The sequence below is a fragment of the Macaca fascicularis genome, chromosome 8, assembly GCF_037993035.2.
Source record: "Macaca fascicularis isolate 582-1 chromosome 8, T2T-MFA8v1.1".
In the NCBI taxonomy this organism is placed as follows: domain Eukaryota; kingdom Metazoa; phylum Chordata; class Mammalia; order Primates; family Cercopithecidae; genus Macaca; species Macaca fascicularis.
The window spans coordinates 14,442,224-14,469,736 of record NC_088382.1 but is presented as its reverse complement, the minus strand read 5'-3'; the positions used below and the strand labels follow the sequence as shown (position 1 = coordinate 14,469,736).

The 27,513-nt window shown below is 51.1% G+C and overlaps 1 protein-coding gene and 1 long non-coding RNA gene across 10 annotated transcripts in view; one reads left to right on the top strand and one right to left on the bottom strand.

Moving 5' to 3' along the window:
* The window catches only part of LOC135964648 (uncharacterized), a 39,490-nt gene extending 18,235 nt beyond the window's left edge, over positions 1–21,255 (top strand). The window contains exons 2-5 of the long non-coding RNA XR_010577170.2: positions 15,830–15,920; positions 16,643–16,756; positions 17,043–17,123; positions 21,117–21,255. This is a non-coding gene — a long non-coding RNA (uncharacterized lncRNA). The remainder of the gene's footprint in view (positions 1–15,829; positions 15,921–16,642; positions 16,757–17,042; positions 17,124–21,116) is intronic.
* LOC135964647 (ATP-dependent 6-phosphofructokinase, platelet type-like) overlaps positions 14,997–27,513 on the bottom strand; it is a 46,179-nt gene continuing 33,662 nt past the window's right edge. For 5 of the 9 annotated variants that reach the window (XM_065518843.2, XM_074000293.1, XM_074000292.1 and 2 more), the window contains 4 exons: positions 23,029–23,190; positions 19,430–19,529; positions 18,228–18,330; positions 14,997–17,624 (listed from right to left, as the gene is read on the bottom strand). In XM_065518843.2, coding sequence (XP_065374915.1) covers positions 17,537–17,624; positions 18,228–18,330; positions 19,430–19,529; positions 23,029–23,190 — 453 coding nt within the window. In that variant the 3' untranslated portion in view covers positions 14,997–17,536. Of the gene's footprint in view, positions 17,625–18,227; positions 18,331–19,429; positions 19,530–21,230; positions 21,293–23,028; positions 23,191–23,590; positions 23,750–27,513 lie in introns of all 9 variants that reach the window. The other 4 variants (XR_012417062.1, XR_012417065.1, XM_074000291.1 and 1 more) reach the window with 3 other exon arrangements.

Sequence of the window (27,513 nt, the reverse complement as noted above, 5' to 3'; positions counted from 1 at the left end):
ATTCCTTTTCCTGGCTCATCCTGGCTCAAAAAGCTCCCCCACTGAGCACCTTGTGACCCCCACTCCTGCCCACCAGAGAACAACCCCCCTTTGACTGTAATTTTCCTTTACCTACCCAAATCCTATAAAACGCTCCCACACTTACCTCCCTTCGCTGACTCTTTTCAGACTCAGCCCGCCTGCACCTAGGTGAAATAAACAGCCATGTTGTGCTCACAAAGCCTGTTTGGTGGTCTTTTCACACGGACGCGCATGACAGTAGTTAAGGAGATACTGAAGTCTTTGCCAGCTCCAAGAGCTTTTTCAGTTTGTTGGGCCATTTTAGGCAGAAGGAAAAGCTTGCTTAGAGAATCTTACAGAAATGTTTGGTGCAGCGCCGCTAAACCTTGGAATAAATGTGTAACTTTCCATGGCGGCCCTCTGGAAAGAGATGCACTTTGAGTGCACCCTGGCCTGCTCGCTACAAGAATCCGCCGTGCCACCCCGCTTTCCGTGGGTCTGCAGGTGTGCGTGGTCCATCTCCCTGCACTGTGGCCATGGAAGGGAAAGTGATCTGGAATGCTGGCAACAGTTCTCGGTGCGTGTTGATGTGTGCTGCTTTCTACAGGTGAGAACACTTCTGTTTAATAAACATCTCATCAGGATGATTGCAAGATATTTGAGTCTCATTCAGTAGTGTTTCTGGGTTCCTTCTCTTTTTAATCTGCTTTCTAGCACTAGGCAAGTGAAGACATGGAAAGTAATAAACCCATCGAACTTGTAGAGACGTGGTGTTGTGTAGGAGCAAACTGTAGCCTCTGGCTCTGTTTAAAGATCGTAGTAAACTCTTACCTGGCGTGGTCAGGGTGTAAATTATTTTGTTTAATCGAAATGTGAATGAGTCAAAGCTGGCACCTGCATTGTTGATGAAATACCAGATTTTAAAGGAACATGTCGATATGCCGTAAGATACCAGCAAAGTTCCTCGCTGAGGTTCTGCGCGGGTTCGGAGGAGCTGGGCCTTGTGTCACCAGAGTCGTCTCTGGTAGCAGACGCTCAGTGTTGGGCATTAGTCACTTAGCCTTTCCAAGGCCGAGGAACAGTTCGCTGTGGTGTTTTTAGAACCTGTACTTTGAGTCCATTTGTCCAACTTGACTCGAAGTTGCTGCCCAGTTTCAGACCTTTGCCTTGCACCGTGCGCTCGTTTTCTTGTCCTCTGATAACTGCCTCAGTTGCCTCCAGCCTGACAGTCGAGCCTCATCGTTCATGGACAGAGGCTCCGTGGTGGGTCCCAGGCCGCGACTCCGGCTTGCACAGTTCCATGCCTGTCACCGTGGTTTATCTCATCACTCCCGGGATTTCCCGTTTAGAGGAAGAGGGTCCCTTTCCTGCAGGCCCTGTGTGGTGTGGAAACCACCCCTACCTGCATTTCTCCTGTTTGAACTGTACCGTGAAGCTATTTCTGTTCTAGTCAACCATCAGAATTTAAGGTACGGTGATTTATGTAACTTATCACACGCTTCTCAGCGGTTCTTTATGAATTTCATTCTGTTGTGAAATGATTGCAGTTTTCATGGCTGCGCTGGTCTCAGGTTGTGGCCATTGGTAACTATCTTGAAATGAATTGCGTTCCCCATTGTGTGTTAAGGTTTTGTCTGGGAGCTGTTGAGGCCTCACCCTGCTTAGGGCGGTGGCTTTGCTCTCCTGACAAGAGGAAGAATCTTATTAGAGCATTTCTAATGTGGTTTTTGCTTCCAGACAGAATTACTTTTTTCCAGAGACGGCCACTAAAGTTGTAAATTATGCTCAGGAAGACACACGGGTCAGCTGACAGACTGGAGTCCAAAACAGACCCAAAGAAGCAAAAGCAATTCAGTGGAATTTGAGTCTTTTCAACGAATTTTGCTGGAATTATGGGACAGCCATATGCAAAAGTGTGAAAACAAGGAGAAATTCCTGTATGAAAATGAAGGTGGACCATAGCCCTGAATGTAAAATGCCAAACTACAAAACCTGTAGAAGAAACGGAAATTGTCGAGACCTAGGGTGAGAGCTCTTAGCCATGATACCATGATCCATAATCAAGGAAGAAAACAAGTAGGGTAAGACCCATCAAAATTAAACTTTTAATGTAAAAGACACCCCTAGGGAATTGAAGAGACACATTTTCTATAGAGGGGGAGAAGATGTCTGTGAACCATGCAGCCGGCAAAGGACTCGTATCCAGAATGCACAGGACTCCCGTGGCTCATGACAGAGAACAAATCACCTGACTTAAAAGCAGTCAGAGACCTGAACAGATGTTTCGCTGAGAAGGACGGGAGGATGGCCCGAAAGCATCTGAAATGACCTTCAGCGTGACTGGTTGCACCGAGATGTGCACCGAAGCCGCAGTGAATTTGTTCACACCCCTGCTGGAGCGCCTGACGTAAGGTCTTCCGACAGCCCCAGGTGCTGGTGAGGACAGGCAGTCGGGACTCCTGTGCGATGCTGGGGTTCAGCATGGTGCAGACAGCTCGGTGGTTTCTTACAAAACTGAACTCACATAAACGTGGGGCCTGGTGACCCCACTCTTGGGTATTTACCCTAGAGAAACAGAAGCTGTTGTTGAAGAAAAACTGTGCCCAGATGTTAATAGCACTGTCTATAGTTGCCCAAAAGAGGTTACAATGTGCTGCAGCCATACGTGGAATAAGAAACACCCAGCAGCCCCGAGGCCGGGCTGCTGATCACAGGACACCCTGGGTGCACCTCCAGGCACGATGCCCAGGAAAGAGAAAGGCTGAGCCTGCTGTGCTGTGACCTGCCCCTCCGACAATACTCGCAAAAGACAGACCCGTGGGAATGGAGAACATGGAGACGGTGGTTGCTGGGAATGGGCGAGTGTGCTTATGAGGCCTTGTGAGTGGGTCTGGGGCTGTGGGACTGTTCTGCTTGTGTGATGATGATGATGATGGGAATATTTGTGCCGAAATTCACAGAACTGAACACTGTCCACTTTACAGTAATTTTTAAAAGGTGGTAATATGCTCATTTTCAGTACTGTTTTTAATGGAAGATGGAGTTTGCAGACGATTCGTTAGGGCAAGCCTGTCTCAGGCTACCCGGATTGGGTTGGAGTAAGCTCATTTTCAATACTGTTTTTATGGAAGATGGAGTTTGCAGACGATTCATTAGGGGCATGTCTCAGGGCCCCTGGGTTGTGTTGGGTTGGAAAAGCCTTCCCTGTTGCGGGCAGTAGCGTGGGGCATGGAAAGGATATTGCCACAGAAACACATAGAATCCTTTGAGGAAACGTGTGCATTTCTAACTTGCTATAAGATAGAATTGGAATTTGTAATGGTTTTGTTTTCTGGAGTCTTGGTAGAATAGGGAGACAGTGTAATGAAAGCTAATTTTGAAATGAAGAATTTTAAAGATTTTCAACAGCAATAGCTCTAGGAAGTCCCTGGAAATGTAAAGATGTTCAGTAGCGATAGCTCTAGGAATAGTCACCCTGGAGTTGCTTCTTGAGCATTGGTTTCCGGGCTGTATCTTCCGACTTTCATTTTTAAGTTTTGCTGTGGGTTGGGGATGTGTGGGAATAGCCATCAGTGTTGGGTAGGAATGGCCCTGCAGGGGTGCATGTGTCCCAAAGCCTGGGGCACTGTTTCAACCTAGCTTGGAACATGGGGACTCTTGTCAGTGGCTGGAGTAAGAGTACCAGCCTGCCAGGCTGGGGGAGCCCACGGGGTGGTCTGGGCACTGTCCTCCCTGCCTGCAGGATGGCAGCTGGAGGAGCTCGAAGGCTGCCTGCCTCGTGGCTGTCAGCGCAGCAGCCCCTCCTGTCACTGGAGCAAGCTTTGGATCCACGAGTCTCTGCGCCTGGACTTGCCTCCTGGGAGCTCCGCCACTGCCTGAGGGCCCTGGTGCCACTTTCCCTGTGGAACCCAAGCCTCAGACAGCTGCGACTCCAGATTCGGTTGCTTTCCCTGATGTCTCCTTCCAGCACGAGCGCTCACCTCACTCAGTGCAGAGCCTCAGGTTCCCTCCAGATCCCCAGAGATGGAATCTCCCAATTTAACAATATCGTTGGTGACAAGATTTGAGCGGCACTGATTTAACTCAGCTTCCAGAGTTTAAGTTCCCAAGACACAGTCCTGCTCGTTCCCTGTCCTGATCCTGTGTGGCTGGTGTGGATGCGGGGTTTCCAGAGGGTGGGGCTGAGGCAGTGGCTGGTTGTGGGGTTTCGGTTGTGTGGAGTGGAGGATCAGTGGACACTGGCTTTCCCAACTCACTTTCTATGTAGCTCCCAGTTTCTCAAAATCATAATTATCTTGGATTCCCTGTGAAACTGGGAGTCAGGCCTTGTGTGCAGTGTTGGGTGGCCATGACAGGGCAGGAGGGAGAGATGAGAACAGGGAGGACGGGTTTGTCAGGGGAAGGAACCCCTTGCCGAATCCCTGTGTCTGTTTTAGGTTAAAGACGAATGGCCGGGTGACAGATGTCTCACCCGTTGTGGTTGGACCTTGCTGTGCTGAACCCTGAGCAGGGGCCCCAGCAGCTGCCTCCTGCCAGGCCGGGGCCACAGGGCTGGGCTTCTGCCTCTGGGGTGGGTTGCAAGGGCTCATGCCAAGGTACAAGGGTCTGCACAGCTCCTGTGTGACCTGAGGGACATGTGGGAAGCTGGTCTGTGCTCCTTACCTGGGAGAAGCTGAGCTCACCTGGGCCAGAGCCTCCGGGGAGGTAGGAAGGCAGAGGCCTGGAATTCCTGCTTTCCCCAGACAGCAAGAAAGCACCTGCTCCGAGATGCCCTCAGCGGCCATATATAGTTGATTTTAACATGAGGGAAGATGGCAATTAACCCGGCTCTGTGGGGAGCTTTGAGGAGTCCAGGCCCTGGGCCCCGGGCTTTTTTATATGTTCCTTCCTGAACAAAAAACAAAAGATCCCTGTGGCTGATGTCCACTGCATGGGGTAGGACATGCCGAACTTGTGTGGGGCTTGTCCCTGCGTTTCGTTGGTGCTCCTCCCTGCCCCCACAGACACCAGCCGTTCCAGGCTGAGGCTTGTCCTGGTTAGACCCTCGTTGATGGGGTCTGCGATCCTGGATTGAGGGCCCAAGCACTTCTTTCATTATTAAAATGATTCACCTGAGATGCATGACTGCCTCTAAACATCTCGTGAGCATGAGATATAGCCAGTGCCACCGAACCAAGCTCAATATCCTAGTGTAAAGGAGAAATTTTACTTTTAATGTGCTCCTGGGACTCAGATGCAAATATTCAATTCCCGTTAAACTTTGAAGACCTTGAGAACCTCTGAGATTCCTTGGAAACTACTCCTTGGCCCCACGACTAACTCTGCTGTGGAAGGAGGCTGGAGTGGTCCGTGGGGGAGGACCGGGTGGTCCGCGGGGTCTGGGGTCCTGCTGCGTTCTCCAGGATTCCTTCCGTTTCATCATTAGTCCCAGCTCTTCAGCAGGTGGAGCAGATTCACTGACATTTCCATTATTTTGTTCCTGTGTTGACTCAGTTAACTGAATCAATATTTACCAGAAATAATTGATGGTGAGATGGGAATTATTGGTGATTCCCGGACACAGGCAGCCTGTATAGATAAGTGTGTTACAGTGTCTGATTTCTGAGATGTTGGTCCACACCTTCTCAGGAACACACTTTCAGGGGTAGATTCCTGTGCAGGAGAAGCTGTTTTTCCCCAAGACGCGGTGGCGGCCCCTGCACTGGCATGGCAGGGTGGCTGTGTGACTGGGCAGGGCTGGACGTGCTCCTGCCTGCCCCTGCGCTGGGCGCCCGCCTCCACCGCACATCTGTGTCGAGGGTGCCTGCCTTTGTTCCCCCAGCTCGAGGTCATAGAATTGTACCTTCCTTGACACATTTCTGTATAGAGATGATTAGATCTGGGGGCTGAATCTCAATCTGACATGCATGTGGGTAAATTATTCACGTGAATGACTTGGGTTCTCTATATTCAGGGTCAGGAGGCATGAGGTGGGTTTGGAGATGGCTGCCTGGCCTCAGGAAGTTTCTCTCAGAGCCTGTTTCTTTCTCTATCAAAGTAAATGAATCCTACCTCACCGGGCTTGACACACGCTCAGTACTCAGATGCTGTCTGGCCTTTATTATAGTTAGTATTTGCTGAACAGCGTGGCTGGTAAGAAAATGCATTATCTTTACAATTTATAGAATGTCACACAAGGCAAGCATGAAACTTGGACACTATCCTAATCTGAAGATGCTAGTGCTTACTCTTCTCCTTAAGCATTTTATTGTAATTCTGGCATCTGTCAGCCGAATCATATGACGGCACTGCACGCATGATGCCAGCCCTCAGATACCTAGGAAGGGGGAGCCTGAGGCTGCCAGGGAGCATCCCTCCTGCCTCCAGCCCTCGGGGGTTTCTCTCTCTCTCTCTCTCTGCTTCCCTCTGTCCCTCCCTATCCCCCGCTCCCCTCCCTGCCCCCCTCACTTACTCTACAACAGAGGCCCAGACTTTGACAAATCCCAGCTGGGCCTATTTAACTCTTGCCTGGGAAACCAGAGGGAAAGGGGCCCAGTTACTACAGAAATCCAGAGAATTGAAATAGAATGTGAGCTACTTGTGTGTCTTGTTTTTTATTTTAATCTGAATATAAAAGGCAAGTGTCAAAACAAAATCGGTGCTAACTGCGCCACACAGCTCCGAGTCTGCCTTGTCGGGGCTCCGTGGGTTCCCACGCCCTGGCCTTCTCCATGAGCATCTGGACATGCCGTGGGCTGCAGAAAGCATTCAGCTACGGTCCTTTGAATGTTCCAGAGTCACATTTAATAAAAATCTTCACATTCATCCATGGCCAAGTCTTGATTGAATAACAGGTATTGCAGGTCTTTGGGTGGGGCTCAGCCTCTGTTTTACAAGCAGCCACACCATCCGAGGGGCAGGTCCGTGTGGGCTGGTGACCCAGTCCTCTTAGTGGGGGTCCTTGAAGTTCTAGAAAGTAGTGATGCAACCTGTGGCATACATAAAAAGCCTCATGTGCCCCCCTGAGAAGCTGGGGCTTCCCCTCAGTACTGTGGTGTGCTGTGTTTGTGATTGTGCCAGATGCTAAAAGGGTGAGGGAGATGCCTAAAAACCAGGCTCCCAAAGACAGCCCTTCATGTCTGGTACTTTCACGTATGTATGCACACCTGTTTGACATGTGTACACCTGCTTCATGCATGCACCTGTTTCATGTGTGTACACCTGTTCGTGTGTACATCCACCTGTTTCACGCATGTGCCTGTTTCGCACGTGTACACCTGTGCATTCACCACCCTGTATTACGTCATACATTGTATTTTACAGATTGCTTTTCACTTTGTATTGTGAGCTTATAATGACTTTATGAAGAAAGGAGGGGGCCCGGGCAGCCTTTGGCTCTGAGAAACGTGATGTCGCGGGAACAGATGAGACAGGCCGGGTGAGGCCGGCAGAGGCCGTCGTGTCCTGGGAGCCCGTGCGCATCCACTGTGCGTCGCTGTGTGACAAGTGACCCCAAAGCCTAGTGGCTTAAGGCAACATACACGTATGACTGTACAGCTTCTACGGGTTGCAAATTCAGGGCAGCCCTGCTGAGCGGTTCTGGCCCAGTCCCCTTGGGTCACTGTGAAGATGTTGTCCCTGTCCAGGGCTGTGGCCATCTGTAGGCTCAGCTGGGCTGGAGGTTCTGCTCCAGGATGCTGTGCTGACATGTCTGCGGGCGGAGGCCTGGTCCTCCACACCCGGCCCCTCCCTGGGGCTGCCAGGTGCATCCCTGCCCAGGGCCGCTCCTTTCCCCAGAGACGTGGGAGTGCTGGTCTTACACCCAGTGTCAAGGTGGCCGGTCCCCTGGGCCATACTGACCAGCCCTGAGCTCTGCGGGAGGGAGCATCCAGCCGTATGAGCCCCAGGAGGGAGGTCATGGGGCCATCGAGGGCTGGCTTCTGGGCCATGTGAGAAGCCTTGGGTGTTGCCTTAAAGCTGAGGAAAATGGCAGAATCTGGCTGGGAGCTGGAGAGAGAGGAGAGCTTGCGTGTGGGTTTGCCAGGCCCTGAAGGTCGGGACAGGGCTAGAAGTACTCACATTCACAGATCCCTTCCAGGGTCAGGGCTCACAGTGTTCCTCTGTGACTCAAGGTACGTGCTTGTTGAGGGTGGTTTTCTGTGTTTTGTTTGATGCGTCAAGAAGAAGTTTGTTTTCAGTGCGGTAGGTGTTGGGGATGAGTCTGGGGCTGCTGATCCCAGAGGAATGTCCTGGAATGGAAGTGTGGACAGGGCGGAGGGCCAGGCCCAACGGGCAACAGTGTGGAGGGAGAGAGGCTTGTTGCATGTGGCCGGTAGATGGTGACGTGTTGGAGTGACAGGGTCTGTGAGGGAAGAGCCGTGTTCAGTCTAAGGGCATCGAGTTTGCTGAGTAATCTCTGAAATGTCCTGGTAGAGACGGGTAGCAGCTGCCGGGGCGTGCGGATCCCTCTGTCGGGAAGGTGCGGGTGGCTGCGTGAGGACAGTCTGAGGTCCGGGTGCCAGAGATGGTGTCATGCGCAGCAGGGCCTAGGACAAGCCTGGGATTCGATTGTGGAAGAGGTGGGTGCTGTGAGGGAAAGGCGGCTGCGACTGAACTCTACTGGGATTTCCGTGAGAATGTGACGCGTGTCGGGGGCAGGGTCAGGAGCAAAGTCAGGAGCAAAGGCTTGTGTCCCCTACTCAGCGGCTACTCATGCAGGGCTGGGCGACAGTGGAGGTGGCGCGGGAAGGCGTTCACTGAAGCCCGTGTTCTGTGACTTGACGGGTATTCCTCCCATGAGGGTGGAATGGAGACTGGACGCTGGGTGGCTTTTTGGGAGCTGCGTCCTGTGTGACCCCACGTGTAGTGGGCTCACAGCAGAGCTTGAGTCCTTCCTTTACAGATACTTTTCAGAGTTCGCCCGCCTTTAGATTCTCTGATTAACCTGTCTGAAGCGGGTTCCAGGAATCTGCCACCTGCCAGGCCAGGAGGTTCCCCGTATGTGGCTGGTCCCCTGACACCCTGAGAAACATGACTCAAGAGGATCACCCGAGTTTCCTAAATATGAGTCGCCTGCCTTCTCTTTGCTTTCATGCCTCCCCCAGGGTGGGCCAGTCCTGTCAGCCACAGTGATACCTGCATGCTGGGGTTACAAGGAGATTGGGGCGTGGTCCCCCAGGGAGATTCGGTGACTGAGGATGCTGTCATAGCAGCCAACATGTCCTTATTGTTTTCACTTTTAATGAAGTTCACTTGCTAGGTTTTCCGATGCACAATGGCGTCCTTGTGAAAAATTGGTGATCAAGGAAGCAAAGAAGTGTAGGAAAATGATCCTGTCCTTAAACCTAAGAAACGATAAAACAGCAAAGAGCCCTGAAGAGCCCATGAACCTCCTCATGGGGCAGTGAGGAGACACCTCAGTAATGGCTTAAAAAAAAAAAAAAAGAAATCAGACAATATTGAAGAAAACGTAAACTAAATTTTGGATCTCTATGGGTAAAGAGATTGTGGTTGACATTTTGTAGGCATGTGTTTTTACACTTAATTATTTTTCTTTGTTGGATTTAGAATTAGTCACAAGAAACACGATTTTTTTTAACTGAAAAAACATTGGGGTAAGTATACGAAGTCTAATCCCTTTGTGATATTTCTGTACTGTGAGACTCCAGATACAAAATTGAAGCCCAGACTCTGACTCTAACGAACTGGAGAGAGAAGTGGTCATCTCCTGCAGGACAGTCTGGCCTTCAAGCGTCTGGCCATCCTCCCAGTCTTGGGCAGACCTGCATCGCTAGTGCTTCCTGCCAGGCTGTGACCCTGTGCCCAGGTTTCAGGAGCACCTGGAACACTTTTCCTGGGGGCTCCTGCTTTGTCCTGGCTCCTGGAAGCACAGGTTTTGATGAAGGACTCTCCCCACCGCCAGGTAACTCGGTGATTGCCCCCCAGACTGTATTTCTCGCATGGGGCGCAGAGAGGCTGGGCGTGGTGTCCTGGCCCTGGAGCCAGCTCTAGGGCTGCACGGCGGCCTTGCCTCTGCCCCTTATCTGGGAACAGGGCAGTGGGGAGGAGAAGGGAACCAGGGTCTTGCCCCTTCTGTGTCTCAAGAATACGGGAACACATCATCCCACTCCCTTCCACCATTTACAGCCCAGGCTTATGTGTGAAGTATTTAAGTTATTTTATAACTTATAACCTCCCTTGACAATGATGTATTTTATATAAGCAGCACATAGAAAGTGGTAATTTTAATACCCTATCAAGCAAGATCTAAACAATAAGGAGCAGATATCACTGTAGAAAAGTTACTTTGTCCAGGAAACATTTATCTACTGCAGATGGAAATGAATCATCGCTTCCTCCTTGGTGGTTCCTGATGAGCCTGTGAAATTCTGTCCTGTTCACCACTGTTACAGTTACAAGCTGTACCTTTTCTTCTATGATGTTTATTTCTTGCCTGTTCACCACCGTTACAGTTACAAGCTATACCTTTCCTTCTGTGATGTATATTTCTTGAGGGCATGGACTAAATCCTAATTCCACAGTATTCAATGCACATACTCAAGAGACACTTGTTTGAATACATGGATTAATGGAAAATAGATGTGGTGACTTCACTTTTAATTCATTATGCCAAACTTCAAGTGTTTCCACGCACAATTTTATGGTCCTTTGGATAAACTGGGCTTCTGTGCAGGGTGGTTAGAGATAGAGTGCAGCAAATGGCTCTGTGCCTCTAGGCTCACGAAGGGCTTGAGGGACTTGGTTGGCAGCACCTGTGTTGAAAACTCAGTTGCACAAATCCATTCAAGTGACCTGCCAGCACACACAGCCCTGCTTCCCAGCTGATTTCTGCAGAGGCTTCTCCTGAATGCCCCAGGTGAACGTGGGTTCAGCCAGCACTGCTGGGCTTCCACAGCAAGCCAAGTGCAGGGACGAGGGAGAAGGGGGCAGGACCCGACTCTTCCTGGGCCCCAGCGCCTGTGTGGGGACGCTGCCTGGCCTAGCTCTTCTTGGGGAGGTCAGGAAAACGATGGCATGGAGGGTGTATTGGCATGAGCCGCTTGCTCAAATATGGATCCCAGGTCTGTGTGGGAGGCAAAATAGAAACTTATGTGGATATTGTCAGTAACATAGCAAATATGGGCTTCTTCCCTAGGGTGGCTGACCCTCTCATCTGCTGAGCAAAGGCCTGGCCCGGCCTTCTGGGCCTCCACAGTGAGCTTTTCCCAAGCTCTGTCCACTCCATGAAGATGGTGGGAGCCAGGGCAGACATGGGGTGTTTGTCACTTTTTTTTTTTTTTTTTTTTTTGAGACGGGAGTGTTGCTCTGTCACCCAGGCTGGAATGCAGTCGTGCTGTCTCCGCTCAATGTAACCTCCGCCTCCAGGGTTCATTCCACTCTCCTGCCTCAGCCTCCTGAGTAGCTGGGACTACAGGTGCCCGCCACTATGCCGAGCTAATTTTTTGTGCTTTTAGTAGAGACGGGGTTTCACCATGTTGGCCAGGATGGTCTCAATCTCCTGACCTCGTGTTCTGCCCTCCTCGGCCTCCCAAAGTGCTGGGATTACAGGCGCGAGCCACCGTACCTGGCCAGGTGTTTCAGTTTTTGAAAGCTACATTTAAGGAATGAAATAGACCAAACAATTACTTATTTTTGAATATTGAATACTTAGTCTACCAGAACACTTAAATGTAGTTAATGTATTTGAATAATAAGGAAGAACTTTCCCTCTGTTTCCAAAGCAAAAGTATAAACAACCTTGTACTTGGCAGGGACTTCACTCTGTTTCTAAAAAAGCCAGCAAGCACTTTTCCTGAAATAGACCCATCTCTTCTTCTGCATAGACCCTATTAACTTACATTTCTGCTGTATCCTGATGTGATAGATTATAGAAAATTTCTTGCTACTGGAACTTGCACGATGCTTTCCTTGTAAACATCAGATAGAAAGTATGGATTGTAAATCTCAGATTAGTTGCCATCCTTGGTCTTGGTAGAGCTGCCACCAACAGCCTCCATCAGTTACAACAGAGTGCATCTCCCCAGCAACCCGGCTTAGATTGCAGACCGAGCCAGGCTCACCGAGGATTCAGTGCAACGTCTTCCGAAGCTGTAGCCACTGCTCTCGGAGACTTGAGAAGCCCTCCCTTTGATGCCTGCACGTGGCTGTTCTCAGATCACAGCAGCTGCAGCAGCATCTCGGAGGATGCCGGCAGGGGTGTCCTGGGTAGTGACACCACGGGTTGGGGCCTGCAGTGTCTGAATGAAATGGGCTGTGACACCGAGCAGCCTAGAGGAGTCTGCAGCCACATTTCAAAGGTGCAGTGGCCCGAGGTGAACCCCAGAGCCCTGAGGAGCCTGGAGTTGACCTGTCATGACTCCATTGAGAGAGCTGGCTGAATTCTGTACCTGTGCGGGCAAAAGATGGCTGTTTCTGCTTGGCCCCTTCCCAGGCCAGGGCTGGGAAGGAGGTCTGCACAGCTAGTGGGAGCTTGACTCTGTTCACACTCGGGGCTGAGTCCCTCAGCTTTCTGTGAGCCCAGGGAAGGTAGACATGCCGAGCTCTCCTGGAAGAGGCCCCTGATGAGTCGAAGCTGAGCTTCAGGACCTTGTGGTGTGCGAGGCGGGTCAGAGTCGGTGCATGCTGCGTGGGGGCCCGGCTGCTGTTGTCACTAATTGGGCTCAGCAGACGCTGCCAGTGGACGTGGCTCCTGTGGTACTTGGTTTTCTCCTCACAGGAGTGGTTTCCCTGCTGTGACAGTGTCGGTGCTATGACAGGCAGCATGGCAGGAGGAAGGCACTTGTGGGGTTTTGCCCTGAGGCCCCTTTCCTCTTGAGGAACAAGAAGGGGGTTTGGAATCCTGCTTCCGGCTGCATTCCCTTGCTAGGTTCTTGGCCTCGGAGGCGGGAGAAGCTGAGTGCAGGCCTGAAGCCTGGACCCCTTCCACAGCCTCCGCGGTGCTTGTGGTGGTATGCGGGACATGGCCCTTGGAACTCCAAGCCCTACCCTGGCATGCCCGCCCATTGGGGCATCTCAGGCACCTGCTGTGTGCCAGGCTTCGTGGTGGGGTGGGTGGTAGCAAGGGCTATGGGATAGAGGGGGCACCGTACCCGGATGATGAGAAGCATCAGGGAGGCACTTGAGGCAGTCACAGCAGAGCTGAGACCTGCAAGGAGGAAACTGACTGTGGGTGTTGGGGTTCAGGGAGCTCCCTCTACCAGAGCCACAGCGGCCAGTGAGGGCAGAGTGGGGGACCGAGTCCCAGGGAAGCCATGTGCACGGTTTGCATCAGGTGTGCAGGTCTGCCGGGCTGTGCTGCCCTTCTCAGTCCTGGCTGGGCCTGGGGTCCCAGAGGGAATGGAGGGTCCTCGCATCTTCCTTTTCTTGCTTCCCTGTTGCTTCCTGGTCAAGGGATGTTTGTTTATTGTAACTCCGGCTGTTATTCTGAATATTAAGAGACGCTTCACAAAATTGTAGGGAGAGAGGGACTAGGGATTCATTTTTTTTTCTCCCCGATTTTACACGGAGGCTTCTGCTGTCCCTTAGTGTGGAGGCAGAGTGCAGATGCTCTGCAGTTATCTGTACAGGAAGAGAAGAGGTGCTGGGAAGTCACTGATCTGATCATTGCAATAGCACTGACATTTTTAAATGAGAGAATGCTGATGTCTATAATAAGCAGAGTAAAACTTCAGTAGCTTCGATATAAAGATGCCGAGATGATCTTAGAGCCACTTCGTCCGTAGATCCTTCTGCAGTGTGGAGTGTGACATCTCTACCAGCCTCTGGTCCGTGGCCGCCTGTGGGTAACTGAATGCTTGAAGTGCAAATGAGAAACTGAACTTCTAATTGCATTTAGTTTTAGTCAAATTTAAACAGCTATATGGGCCAAGCACCGTGGCTCTTGCCTGTATTCCCAGCAGTTTGGGAGGTCGAGGCATGTGGATCACATGAGGTCAGGCATTCGAGACCAGCCTGGCCAACAGGGTGAAATCCTGTCTCTACTGAAAATACAAAAAGTGAGCCGGACCTGGTGACAGGCGCCTGTAATCCCAGCTACTCGGGAGGCCGAGGCAGGAGAATCACTTGAACTCCAGAGGCAGAGGTTGCAACGAGCTGAGATTGTGCCACTGCACTCCAGCCTGGGTGACAGAGTGAGACTGTCTTAAGAAAAAACAGATTTTTAAAAACCCTGTATGCCGCTAGTTGCTTCTGTAGGAGATGCATGGTTCCAGAAGGTAGACTTTGTGTTGAGAATTCTGCAGCGTCAGGCTGAAGACAGTCTCCCTTCCTAGCAGTGTGGGCCCCTGGGCTGCTCTTCTACCAGAATGGATGGTGGCATCTCTGGGAGATATCTGTGGACTCGGATATCTGTGGATTAGTGACTTGTGTTACTCACAGATACTTAATTTTATGGGTAAATGAATACCTGGACTTGCTGCAACTTCAGGGCGAGATTCGGGGGTAGGGAGTGAAAAGTGACGAGGGGACCCAGGGCTTGTCCTGCCACCCCCAGGACCTGGTCAGGGCGCCTTCCCGTCTGAAGCCCCGGCACCTGATTGGGGCGCCCTTCCCTCCTGAAGCCCCCAGCACCTGGTCGGGGGCACCCCTCCCCTCTGAAGCCCCCAGACCCTCCTGGCCTGCGGTGCTGCTTCTCCAAATGCTGCCCTTGGCTGTTTTCGAGGAGTCACTGGCACCCGAGCAGGCTGCGTGTGTCACTTCTTCATGGATCTGGGGTGTCAGTGAAGTTCATTTTTCTCGTCTTCCTCATGTGCCACATCTCACCTGTTTGTCCGAGTTCGTGTGTGTGCATGTTGTGCGTTCTCAGGCTGTACTCAGTGCTTAGGTGACAAGAACGTCTTAGAGCAATGGACTGTCTGCTCCTAAAGGACGCTGTGTGTTAATCGAGACACGGTTTACTTGTGAGGTTTAAATTTCCTGGGTGTGTTGGAGGCAATTAGGGGGAAACAAGCTCTAAAAAAGCCCCTGGGAATGAGGAAGGCAATAATGAAAACAATAACTTTATACACACTTAGCAGTTGATTTAATTTGAAGGTGAATTTTGCATTTTGGGGACTCCTAAAGCTACTGTTCGTAGGGATTTCCTTGATGAGCTTCTTGTTTTCTGTCAAGTAGAAAGTAAAGTGGATCAGTTTTGCCTTTAATTCTGACTGACTAGAATCTACTTCCCTTTTCCCCCCATTCATGTTAGGGTGGGGATTGGACTAGAAGAGCTGTAGGATCTATTTCTGATCTTAAATGAATTTTTTCTTGACTCACTTTTATTTTATTGGTGAGCTGCTATTTCTTCCTTCAACGCACTGTTCTTTGGTTTGGGAAATGTGCTATATTTGTACCGTGCTTTAAATGTACACAATGGTTCTAAATTGCTACTTTAGATATAACATCTTAGTTAAAATGTCATCCATACATCAGGCACAGTCTGAGGCCTGGAGACCCCTCTTGTCACTTCCTTCCAGCCGTATCTCCTTCCCTGGCCACGTTGCCTCTGGCCACGTCTCCTCTCCCCACCACGTCACCTCTGGCCTCCCTTCCTGCCTTCCTTCCTCCCTCCTGGTGGCCTCCATGGCTCCTGCTGACTGCCCTCCCGAGGGTCTGTTCAAGGCTCCTTCCCCGTTTTCTGCTCCTGAGTGGGTCTCGGGGCCTGGATGTTTCCCATTCAGTTCATTATTTCCAGAGGGGCAGATGATACTACTCACAATATCCTAAACAGGCTGTGAGTCCACCATGGCTCCTAATAGCCAAGGCGGGGGGAGGGGGGTGGCTATTACTCCCCACCTCGCAGGGGGTGCCTCACTCCGGGACACAAATGCACAGCCCACTGTGCCTGTAGTTTGTCTTCTAGGAATGGACCTCTTCTTGTACGGCCTCTCAGATGAGATGAAGCAGGCCCACAGGGAGCAGCTCTTCACTGTCAGCTATAGGTGAGTGAGGAGCGGGGGAGACGGTGTCTGGGAATGGAGGCCTTAACGGCACTGACGCAGAAGCCAGTCCTCGCTGACCTCGCCTGCCTTCCCCTCGGGTTCTCGGCACTGGGAAGAGCATGCACGGCCTGGCCATACTCGGACCCGAGAACCCCAAAATCGCCAAGGACCCATCCTGGATCATCAGATGAGTGGCCCTGGCACGCCCGACTGTGCAGGAGCCCCTGAGAAAATCGGCCTCTAGAGCTGAATATGAAAAGTCAGAAATGCTACTGCTTTTTCCAAGAACATTATGTCATTCTTAAGGTTTTGCCACTGACTGGCAAGTCAGTCTTAAGAGCAACAAGGAAGACATTCATTGAAATAGTTATGCACAAAGTGCCAAAGATGCACCACATATAATTTACTTTCTACTGACAAAGGCTAGTTTTACCTCATTAGTTCTAGAATATTTAAGAATCTAAAAGGGCAACTCTGACTTAACCTCTGCTTGAGTCATTATTTTAAGTAGCATTTAGGGCCTTTATTAAAAAGCAGAAGTAGAATGAAAAGGCACACAAAGGTGTCCTACCTCCGCCTGTGCTGATTCATGAAACTGATCACACCGAGGCCCTGTGGGAGCATCCTCCTAACAGACGGAAGTTCAACAGGGCGGCTGAATGGAAGCAGTCCCTGAGAAGCAGAGGGGCTGGGGTGAGTAAGTGCTCGCTTCGTCTTTACAGAGCCAGAAAGGAAAGCCTCCACGCCAGCTCTTGGCCGTTGGACTCCGATTTCCCAAACAGCTGGTTTTTGGTGTCTCCTCTCCCTCCATACAGCTCTCCGCCCACGTTTCTGAGGTACAGCTGTGGTCTCTTGCAGTCTAGAACTGAGGCAGAAACACTGTCCCTACAGGAGGGGGGCCCACGAGGGTGGCAGGGCTGTCACCCCAGCACCCATGTCTACTCTGGCAAGAGTCATTGGAGAGTTCCAAATTAGGGCCCAGTGAGGACCGTGGCTTGGACTGGACGAGAAGCTGGCTATCAGATTTTTCAAACCCCCACCGTGGTGGTTTTAACATGCAGCTAGGATTGCAATCAAGAGGCTGAGTAGATAAGATTCATGTGTTCTCTTTTACTTTCTAAGGAGAGCAGGAGCCTGGGGTCCAGGCCCAGGGTCCTGGCCTGCTGCTCTGGATGGAAACTGACACGTGACAAATATGTAACAGTAAGTAAACATGGCATTCCCCTTGTCCTGTGTAAACTACTAGCTTTGTTCTCCTTTTATGACTTGCGCATAGTTCAGTGATCCCTATAAAAATATTTTGATAATCTTTGCCCACAAAACTGCTGAGAAAACCCTTAGTAGCCACCCTACTTGGAGTTGTAGGCAAATGTTTAATACGCACATCTGAAAGCATGAGACAGTCCACAGACAGCACACACTGGAGCTGGTGGGGCACATGGGCGGTGACAGGTGCTCACTGATTAGGTTTTAATGTCAATACCTGCATAAAGTGCTGATCAATAACTTAAGTATTACAAAAACAGATGGTCCACGGTGAGTCCAGGTTGCAGGCACGTGCAGGTGGGACTGGATTAGAGGCTCCAGGGCTGCACGTGCTGTAGCTGGCCTGAGTCTCACACGTTGTAGCTGGCCTTGTACTTGGCCAGGATCTTCATGAGGGACCGCAGCTTGAGCCACCACCGTTCTTTGGGAATCCTGTGCCTGTGGAGGGAAGGGGGGACAGCAGTGAGGCTGGGAGATGCCACGGCCAGCACAGCAAGTGGTCTTGCCAGAAACACGGGGGTTGTAGGGTCGGCTGAATCAACTAGATGATAAAGCCAATTTCAAGATCAAACAAAACCATTGTTTTTATATTTCTAAAAATTCTTCCCAAAGACCTAGTGGTAGTTTGTTGCTCTGTCACCAGGCTGTAGAGCAGTGGTGCAATCTCAGCTCACTGCAACCTCTGCCTCCCAGGTTCAAGCGGTTTCTCCTGCCTCAGCTTCCTGAGTAGCTGGGACTCCAGGTGTGCGCCACCACGCCAGGCTACTTTTTGTATTTTTAGTAGAGACGGGGTTTCACCATGTGGGCCAGGCTGGTCTCAATCTCTTGACCTAGTGATCCACCCACCTAGGCCTCCCAAAGTGCTGGGATCTTAGGCATGAGCCACCGTGCCTGGCCAAGACCTAGTATTTTTTAACTGAGCTTCAGAAAAGCTAGTTCCTCAAACCCCTGAATGAGTTGCCGAACGCAACAGCAATGGCCATTCCCCTGTCCTGTACTCACATTGGCTGGGTTTGCTAAGGCAATAAGACCCCGACTTACTCAAAATCCATTTGGTTCTTCAGCTCTGCCACAGGTTGAAAAATAACATTTCTTTTGCTGATTCCCAGCACACAAACGGGATCATCGGTGGTCAATGTTTTTCCTATAAAAGGTTTAAAAACAGATTAACACTGCCCTGTCCCATGGGCAGCTGGGGGAGCAGAATCACGGGGTGAGATTCCTGGGCACTGTGCTGAACCTGGCCTGGAAGCCTGGGGGAGGCTGAGAACAGCTGTGCAGTGTGGCCAGCGCCCGGCCTGGGCTTGCACAGCTCTGCTCTTGTGGGATCACCCTGATGGCTTCCTGGAAAGCAGCTTTTGTTTTTTCTCTCAGTGGAGAGAATTTTTCACTAAATAGTGGAATAAGGAAATTACCTTAAATTATGGCAAAACACTAATAAGAAATTGATGCTCACATATACACACACTGAGGCACGAGAAGCATCCGTAGCTAAATTAGCAAGAGAAAATGGATGTAGAAAGAATCAGTCAGTTCTTCAAAAAGACAAACCGATTGAAACTATTCACATCACTGTTTTTTGTAGACTGTCATTCTTCTAACTCGGACATTGGCAGTGATAATGGTTTGCCCTAATAAAAGCACACGTCTGGTATGACTGAAGAAAGCTGAGGGGGGTGGGGGTGAGAAAGATGCTGGCACAAATAACCACTCAGGAATGAGTAGGGACCAGCCACGTTGGAACCATTAACAAGAGTAATGTGTCATGTTTTCTAAAACTTTTCAGCTTATCTAAAGATTGTTAGAATATGTAAGTTACAAAACTGATTTAAGGAAAAACATGCATAGTTCTACAAACACGAACAATTCATTCAGCAGCCAAATCTTCCTCAAAACTGGAAGTTCTGATGGATGGGGTCACAAGGAGGTTGTCCTACCAAACATCCAAGAAATAGAAGACCCCACTTCAACTGTGAGGGAAACTGTGGGCTGATGCTCAGGATTTCCAGAGCAAAAAGCCTGCACAAAAGAACTTCAGGTTGAATCTAGCAGTGATAAAAGAGAACATGTCATGCACACCCAGGAATCCAAGATTGGTTAAATAGCAATGCTCAGAGACCAGCAGGAGTTAGAACATCACACGCAGCTCGGTACTGAACTGAAGAAGGAACCAGCAGCCTACTTCTCCCCGATAGGACAGCATTTTCACCAAGGCAGATGGCCTCCCTCCCCGGACCCCTTACCTCTGCCCTGGGCCTCCTTGAGTTTTGCAGTGATCCACTCCATAGCTCTGGCAGAGATTTTGGTTCCAAAGTTTCTATCAAATGGAGAAGGTGCCCCACCCTGTTGGTGGTTAGAGTCATATGAAATATCAGTTATACAGTAACACTTTGCTGTGAAATAGAAATGATGATTTCTGTTTCACAGAATTCATGTTTTTGTTTCTAAGTCTTTAGGGATAGCTGGAACAGAACAAAACAAAATCTGTGATTCCTGTAGCCTGAACTCAGCCTGTTAAGCAAAAGTATCAAGTGTTCCCCCCTGCCCAGTAAGAGAAGGGTTTTAATAAATGGAACGAGTCAACTAACCATCTCCAATATTTTAAAATCTTAAATCAAGATTTCGTAAACTCATCTGGGGTGGGGATGGGTCACAGCTTTAAGAATCTGATAACCGTTGTGGATTCTTTGACAAAGTCACACAGACGCCTACTATTTCATCATTTCAGGCGATTCATGAGCTCTCTGAAATAAGTTCACGGGCTCTGGTTTAAAAGTATAAAGAATAGGAGGTGGTGAAGGAGGAGTGCGTGGGAGTTAGGAATCCTGGACCGCTGTGTCCCAGGCTCAACTCATAACATGCGTGTGCCCGCATGCAGCTTATTCCAGGTCATTCTGATTTGAGGGTGAGTGTCAAGTATCTTACATGTCTGATAATCCTTTTTAAATCTTAGGACGCTCCAGTTTTTAACCTGATGCCATGTTTAGTTTGAATAAGCATTTCCAAGTGATGGGGGTGTCACTGTTTTCATGAAAGCTGACAGTTCCCTTAAAATCCCCATTACTCAAACCGCACCAACAAAAGAAGCCTAAAGCTGCTGCTGTTTGGCATGACTTAAAAGTTTAGATGTTTTGGCTGGGCACGGTGGGGATCACGCCTGTAATCCTGGCATGCTGGGAGGCTAAGGTGGGCGAATCACCTGAGGTCAGGAGTTTGAGACCAGCCTGGCCAACGTGGTGAAACTCCATCTCTACTGAACATACAAAAATTGGTTGGGCGTTGTAGTGGGCGCCTGTACACCCATCTACTCGGAAGGCTGAGGCAGGAGAATCTCTTGAACCTGGAAGGTGGAGGTTGCAGTGAGCCAGGATTGCACCACTGCACTCCAGCCTGGGCAACAGAGCAAGACTGTCTCAAAAAAAAAAAGTCTCCCAGCTAACTGGGAGTATGCGTATACTCCAGATTATTTTGTTGTATAGTGACAACATATGCGACACAACAAACCGACCCAGGATGTCGATTTCACCTAAGCCCGGCTAACAGGGAGTCATGAAATCTTGTGCTGTCTTGCTGTCCCACCCAGAACGTGAATCATCCCTGTGCCCTAAAGTCTCCATGCTGTCTGTGCCTCCTGCCCCTGAGTCACTCAGTAGCCGCCTTGGTTATCAGATGGTTATCAGCACCCACCCCCTCATGTATACAGGGGGCGGGTACTATCCCCAGGTCCAGGTACCCACTGGAGTCTTGGGACACATTCCCTGAGGCTAAGAGGGATGACTGTATTTCCTTCTTCCTTCATAAACATCAGGTGTTAGAGAAATGATTGCGAGATATCTAATAGAGTAAGACTATAAAGCAAAAGTTTTAGTTGTCTAAATGCAAGAAAGTCTTTAGAGCAACGCACCACAACTCTCTTCTGCATATGCCCAGTGTGTAGTGCACTCCAGCGGCAAAGAAATGACCACTCATCCAGCCCAAAGTCACCAGAACCTAAGAACCGCGGTGTGACAGTGACCGTAAGATCAGCCCTGGTCTCTCACTCACCTGAGCACAAGGCCCCTATGGATGGTGGTCTTTATTTTCTCCGTCAGGTGCTCCACATTGGACTGGAAAAGAGTATTTTGTTAATCAGGCAATAAACTTATGCTAAGCACCCACTGTGTGCCAGGCCCTGCAGGGCGGGAAGTGCCAACCAAGTGTGGCGGTGAGTGTGGCCAAGGAGGTTGCAAGCTCTCACGGCTCAGGTCTCGGGGAGCCTCCCCCAGGCGGGGAGAGCACGTCTGCAGCGATGAATGCTGAGCGCAGGGCACGGTGAGCAGCCCTCATGGCAGCCACTAGAAACGCCTTCCAGAATCAACAGGGTCCCTCTGAAGACGATAATTCCGTGATTGGCCTAGCGCTCATTCACGGCTCTATTGCTCCTTATTTATTTTCATGACAATGTTCTACTCGGCGCTCTCAGCAGAAAAGAGCAAAACCCCATCTCTACTAAAAAATACAAAAAACTAGCCGGGCGAGATGGCGGGCGCCTATAGTCCCAGCTACTCGGGAGGCTGAGGCAGAAGAATGGCGTGAACCCGGGAGGCAGAGCTTGCAGTGAGCTGAGATCCGGCCACTGCACTCCAGCCTGGGCTACAGAGCAAGACTTCGTCTCAAAAAAAAAAAAAAAAAAAAAAAAAAAATATATATATATATATATATATATATATATAAATTTTATAAAAGATTAAAAAAACAGTACACCTGTTTGGGGCAGCTCCATTATCATCTTATGGGACCCACTGCTGACAGAAACATCACAATGCAGTGAACGACTCCACAAGTAGTCACTTTGACACAGTGAAGAAATTCATGATTCACATGTCACATAATTAGTGACAACACCAAGGCCCTTTTTACTTGATCTATTTGGCTCAGAAACAAGTAATATCCTAACTTTTTAAAAGACAACGGTGCCGGGCACGATGGCTCACGCCTATAATCCCAGCACTTTGGAAGGCCAAGGTGGGCAGATCACGAGGTCAGGAGTTCAAGACCAGCCTGACCAACATGGTGAAACCCCATCTCTATTAAAAATACAAAAATTAGGTGGGCATGGTGGCATGCACCTGTAATCCCAACTACTCGGGAGGCTGAGGCAGGAGAATGGCTTGAACCTGGGAGTCGGAGGTTGCAGTGAGCCAAGATCGTGCCACTGCACTCCAGCCTGGGTGACAGAGCAATATGTAACATATATTTATTTATATAACTAACTAAAGACAATTGTTCAGTTGCATTTTATCTGCCAAGGCCTGTCCTCCTGCATGGAGTTTAGCAACTTTGAACACTGCAGGGTCCAGGCCTGGATTCTGCTGTGCCGTCGAAGCAAGGGCAGACCCCGGGGTCGGCGACACCCTTCCCTAAAAGAGCCACAGATGCCAAGAAACCACGGCCGTGTCTGTGTCAGTTTAGAGGCAGATGCAGCACCAAAGGCCTCAAGACTTAAAAGAAGCTGCAGCCAGCTCCAGAGCCAGTCGCAGACGTGGGTGGTGACTGTCAGTGGAGGCACTCAAATCGTTTGTGACAGAAGGGAGAAAACATTACACAACAGACTACATCAAAAAAACAAGCTTGTGTTTCACACAAGAGACTAGAAGGTGTCCTCAACCAGGCACGTCCGCCATCACCTGACACTCGGGAGAGGCACCTGGTCGATGCAAAGGGCATCAAGCGTGGCGTGTTCGGTAGCACCTCCGTCTGCATGCCCCCTCGAAAAGCAAACCACCCTAGACACGATGATTTGCTCCGCAGCACCGAGAGGATCCCAAGGGGACGGTCCCCTGAGGCCAGCCCCGTCACATACCTGCAGATCCTCAATGTCGAAGGGCTCTTCGAAAATGTATGCGGCATCGGCTCCGGCCGCGATCCCCCCCATGTTGGCCAGGTAGCCACAGTAGCCGCCCATGGTCTTGATGAACACGCGCCGCTTGGTTCTGCTGGCGGACTGCTTGATGCGGTCGCAGGTCTGGTCAGAGAAGAGATCAGTCACTCCAGCCCAGGGCCAGGGTGCACCCACCATCCCAGAGCTCCCCTACCAGTGAGTGCAGCAAGGCCCCACACCGCACCTGAGCATGCGGTCCCAGCATCGCACAGGGGTGAAGGGTGTGCAGCAGCCGGGATGTGCCTCGGAGTGGATGTGAACATGCCTCCCCCCCCCCACCAGCCACCTGGAGGTGACCTCGATGACCTGTGGTGGGGACCTGGCCATCTGCCGCTCCCTTCTCCCAGGCCCCATAGGAGGAGCCTGAAAAGACGACCCCACAAGCCAGCTCACTCCATGCTGCTCTTCGACTGTCCCTGCTGAAGCAGCTTTCACCAGACGCGGACACTGTTAGGTGTGAGCTGAGAAGTTACGGGGCTGTCACCTGCCAGCTTTGTCCATGGGAACAGCTGTGCTCTTCTATTTTCTTCTGAAAAGCGTGATTTTAGAGTTGTGGCCGTCTTCCATCCATCGGTGAATGTTACATTTATAGAAACTCTACTCCAAGGCAGATGATGGTTCTTACACCCAGGCGCCTGGGGGTCTTTCGGATGCATAGGCATGAGGTCCCAGAGTGAAATGTCTGCCATCCGCCCTCCACGAGGACCCAAGCTCAGCAGGGAGAAAAACAGCAGAGAAATGCATCTGCTGCCTTCCCACCCACACTTCAGTCCGGGCTACAGCGCCCTCTTCTGGCACTCTGCAAAGCCTCTGCCTGGGCCTCAGCTCCCACCCTGGCCCCCTCCAATCTGTTCACACAGACTGGAGACCCATCTATATAAAAAGCATAAATCTGATCCAGTTCTTGGTTCATTCAAAACCCTTTGCTCACTTCAAGTACACGTTAAGCCTTTCTCTGGAATCCCTGGCCCCGCCCACTTCTGACACCAGGTCCGCTCTAGCTCCAGCCACCCCAGGTCCTCCTGGGGCCTCTGCATATGCTGGCCGCTATGTGCATCACATTCAGGCACAGTGGTGGGCGGGAGAGCAGCCCCCAAAGGAATCCCGGTCCTAATGCCTGGAACCTGGGAATGTTCCCTCATGCGGTGATAAAGGTGAATCCTGAGGACTACCCAGGTGGGCCCTAAGTGCCACCACCTGCATCGGCAGATGAGGGGTGCAGAGGCCCTGGAGTAGGATGCTGCACACCCACATGGGAGGAGGCGGTGCCAGGGAACAAGGCGTGCAAGGCCCGGGGCTCTGGGCACCTGAATGGGCCACGAGGGACTCTCCTGGAGCACACACTCTGGCCTCAGCCCATGGCTCCCGCCCTCCAGAACTGTGGGAGAGTGATGATTATTTTCCAGCCCCAGGTGTGTGGTCAGGGTCACAGCGGCCACGGGACACACACAGGCACCTTCCTCAGCTCTGACCCAGAGGGAAATGCCATTTCCTTAGGAAAACATCACCTGGTTTCTAGGACCACAAAGTTCCCTCTGTCAGGGGCTCTCGGGGCACCCCATGTCCTCTCTTCATAGAAATCACCCCGGTGTCTCTCCCTGCAGTTACCTCGTGGTTATGTGACTTGCAGTCCTCACTAGGCTGCACATTCCATGAGGGCAGGAACTGTGGGCTGGGCTTACACCACTGCACCATCAGCAGGACCCGGCCGAGCCCCCCACAGAAGGCGCTCAAGAAATGCTTGTCTCTGAATGACACAAGCACAGTATTCCCCAGCCAGCCAGCCAGCTGTCCGTCTATCCAGCCATCCGTCCGTCCATCTGGGTCAAGGGCTGATCCTGCAGGATTCCCTAACCGGCCTCCGTGGGACTCACCCAAGAGTAAAAGGATGAAGTGGGGGTGTGGGCTTGAGACTAGGAGCCACATGAGAGTCTGTTCACTAAAGTTTAACACCCACGGGAAATTTTCACTTGAGTACTTCGAATGAAATTTCAAAGCACACTTTGTTGAATAAACACAGGCTTGATTAAACCATTCCAACCTATACTTCGTTTCTCTGGAAGATTCTTTTCCTCCCAAAATAATTGGTTGATGTATTCAAAACTGAACACGGGCTCTAGTTAGAGGGCCACTTTGCATTGTGTAGAAGCCGAGATGGGGGGAGAAACAGGCAATGGGAAGAATTCCCGTCTTTGTGCTTAGGAAGGACAGAGGACAGAAACCCGTCAAGGGTCCAAAGAACCTGTAACTGCCTTCTTGAAGGGCCAGTGCAGAATTCTGAGGGTTTCACTTTTCCACCTGTACTGGGTCTCTCTCTCATTGTGATCTAAGACTTAAGATGCAGTAAGGCTTTCAGATTTGCCCTTTGTCTTAGAGCATCCCGGGCATGGGAAGGAAAATGTGGGTGGGGCATCAGGACCTCCAGAGGCACAAAGCCTCATGGGTTATTTTTCCAACTGAATCTCCCCCACAGCCCACCCTGAGGTGGGGAATTACTGTCACTCATTCAAAGAATGACAGCTGCTTAATGGCAAAAGAATTCTGCAGGCAAAGCAGCTCTCCCAAGAGGCTGATTTGTGCCCAAACGTGTCTGAGTTCTGGTCCCGCCAGGCTGCAGCTGTGGGTGTGTGGAACAGTGGAGCCCTGACAGCTGAGCCATGCCCCCAACCGTGTGCTCCTCTGAGTGTAAATGCAGTGACAGCTGGGACGGAAGAGTCTGCCGTTGCTGGAGCTTAGATACAGCTTTCCTGAACACTCTCCTCATTACCTAGATGGCATCTGAAGCCTGAATTAGCTTCTAAAAATAGCAAGTCACTCCGGCCGTGCCTCAGGCAATTAGTCAAAGTAGCACTGACAAGAAGGCGGCCAATCCCAAGCGTGGCCCTGCGTGGACAGCAGTTGTGAGTGGCACTCGTCAGGCAGAGCCTGTGACCTCAGCCATTCTTGCCACACAATGGGATGTGCCCAGCAGACACAACCCCCTGCAAGGGCACACACACGATCCTGCTAGGAAATTCCCCAAGGAGTCCCATGGGAGCGAGAGCCCCAGGCTACAGTTCAAACATCACCAGCACTTTGCTCCATGGGTGTTAAGAAATATAAATTGGTGGTGAAAGATAAGGTGGCGTTTGGCTACAGTGTTAAGGTAGAAAAAAGCCACTGACTTCTCTGTGAGAACCACCTTGCTCTGTGAATCTGCAGGGAGGCCAGTTTTCCCATGACTGGTATCCTTCACGGCAGCCGAGCCTCTGCTGAAGTCGGTGGCCAGACGGGGCAGGGGTTGGGGCTCCCATCCCTGCTACAGCAAGGGACCTGCAGCAAAGCACAGCCGCTGGCCGGGGTAGTGCTGCGCTGCGTGCCGGGTGCGAGGGTGGAAGCATATGTGGACATCTACAAGGTGCTAAAGGAGAGCGAAGCCAGCGATAGCTGGACCCTAATGGCATTCAGTGAACAGGGGTCAAGCGCGGGGGCCCAAGAAAGTCCAGGGAACGAGCCAAGGCCAGCCTCTGCGAGGCCAGCACAGCACCAGGGAAGGCGACAGGGAGAAGCCCAGGAGAGAGATGGCCCTCAACTCGAGTGGGAGGCACAGGAGGCTGCAGCCGACCTCACGACCCCTCCGCTCCCTTCCCTGCACTGGAACTCAGTTCTGAAGGAAGAACCCGGAACAGAACTGCTGTTTTCCGAGGTTCTGTGCCAAGCTGAACTAAGGAGTCTCCAACAGGGCTGGGAGTTTCCACCGCAAACTCCGGAGCTGGTTCAGACGTGAACATCGAAGCTAAAGGCCAGTGGCTGCTCTCCAGGAGACACCCGGCGGCCAATCCACTGACATGACCCCACATGCCAAGGTGGCCACTGTCCTGTCTGCAGCCGAGTGAGGACCCTCTCTGCAGCAAAGGCCTGTGGAACTCCCACAGGTCCTCATGTCCAGCTCATGACCATAGAGGTGGGTCAGCTTATCAGGGACCGGAGGGGCCACCATGCGGGTGTCAGCACCACGCCCATGACCGGCAGAATCCACTCCTCCCAAAGCACATGTTGGTGAAACTGCCTGCCCAGGAGGGCATGATCTCGGCTCTTTAAAGATCCTCTCATCTCACCAGGAAGGCTGTGGTTCCAGGCAGCGGCCCCCAGTGGGCACAGCTCTGTCCCAGAGCTCGTACGTACCAGGCACTCAAACCCCTTCCTGCAGGTTCCCACAGCTGGCCCTGCAGCCTCGCTACTCAACGCAGGCGGGAGAGGCCGGCTCCAGAGAAATGGTGCTCAAAACTCCCCTAGTCTAGGTGGGATAGAAACACAACCCCAAGGACTGGATATATCATCTCACTTTTAATCAATAAAGACAGGTTCTCCCTAAGGCAGAGAAGCTAAAAAATTTACCCTGTTCTGGCCAGTGTGACTGACATAAAG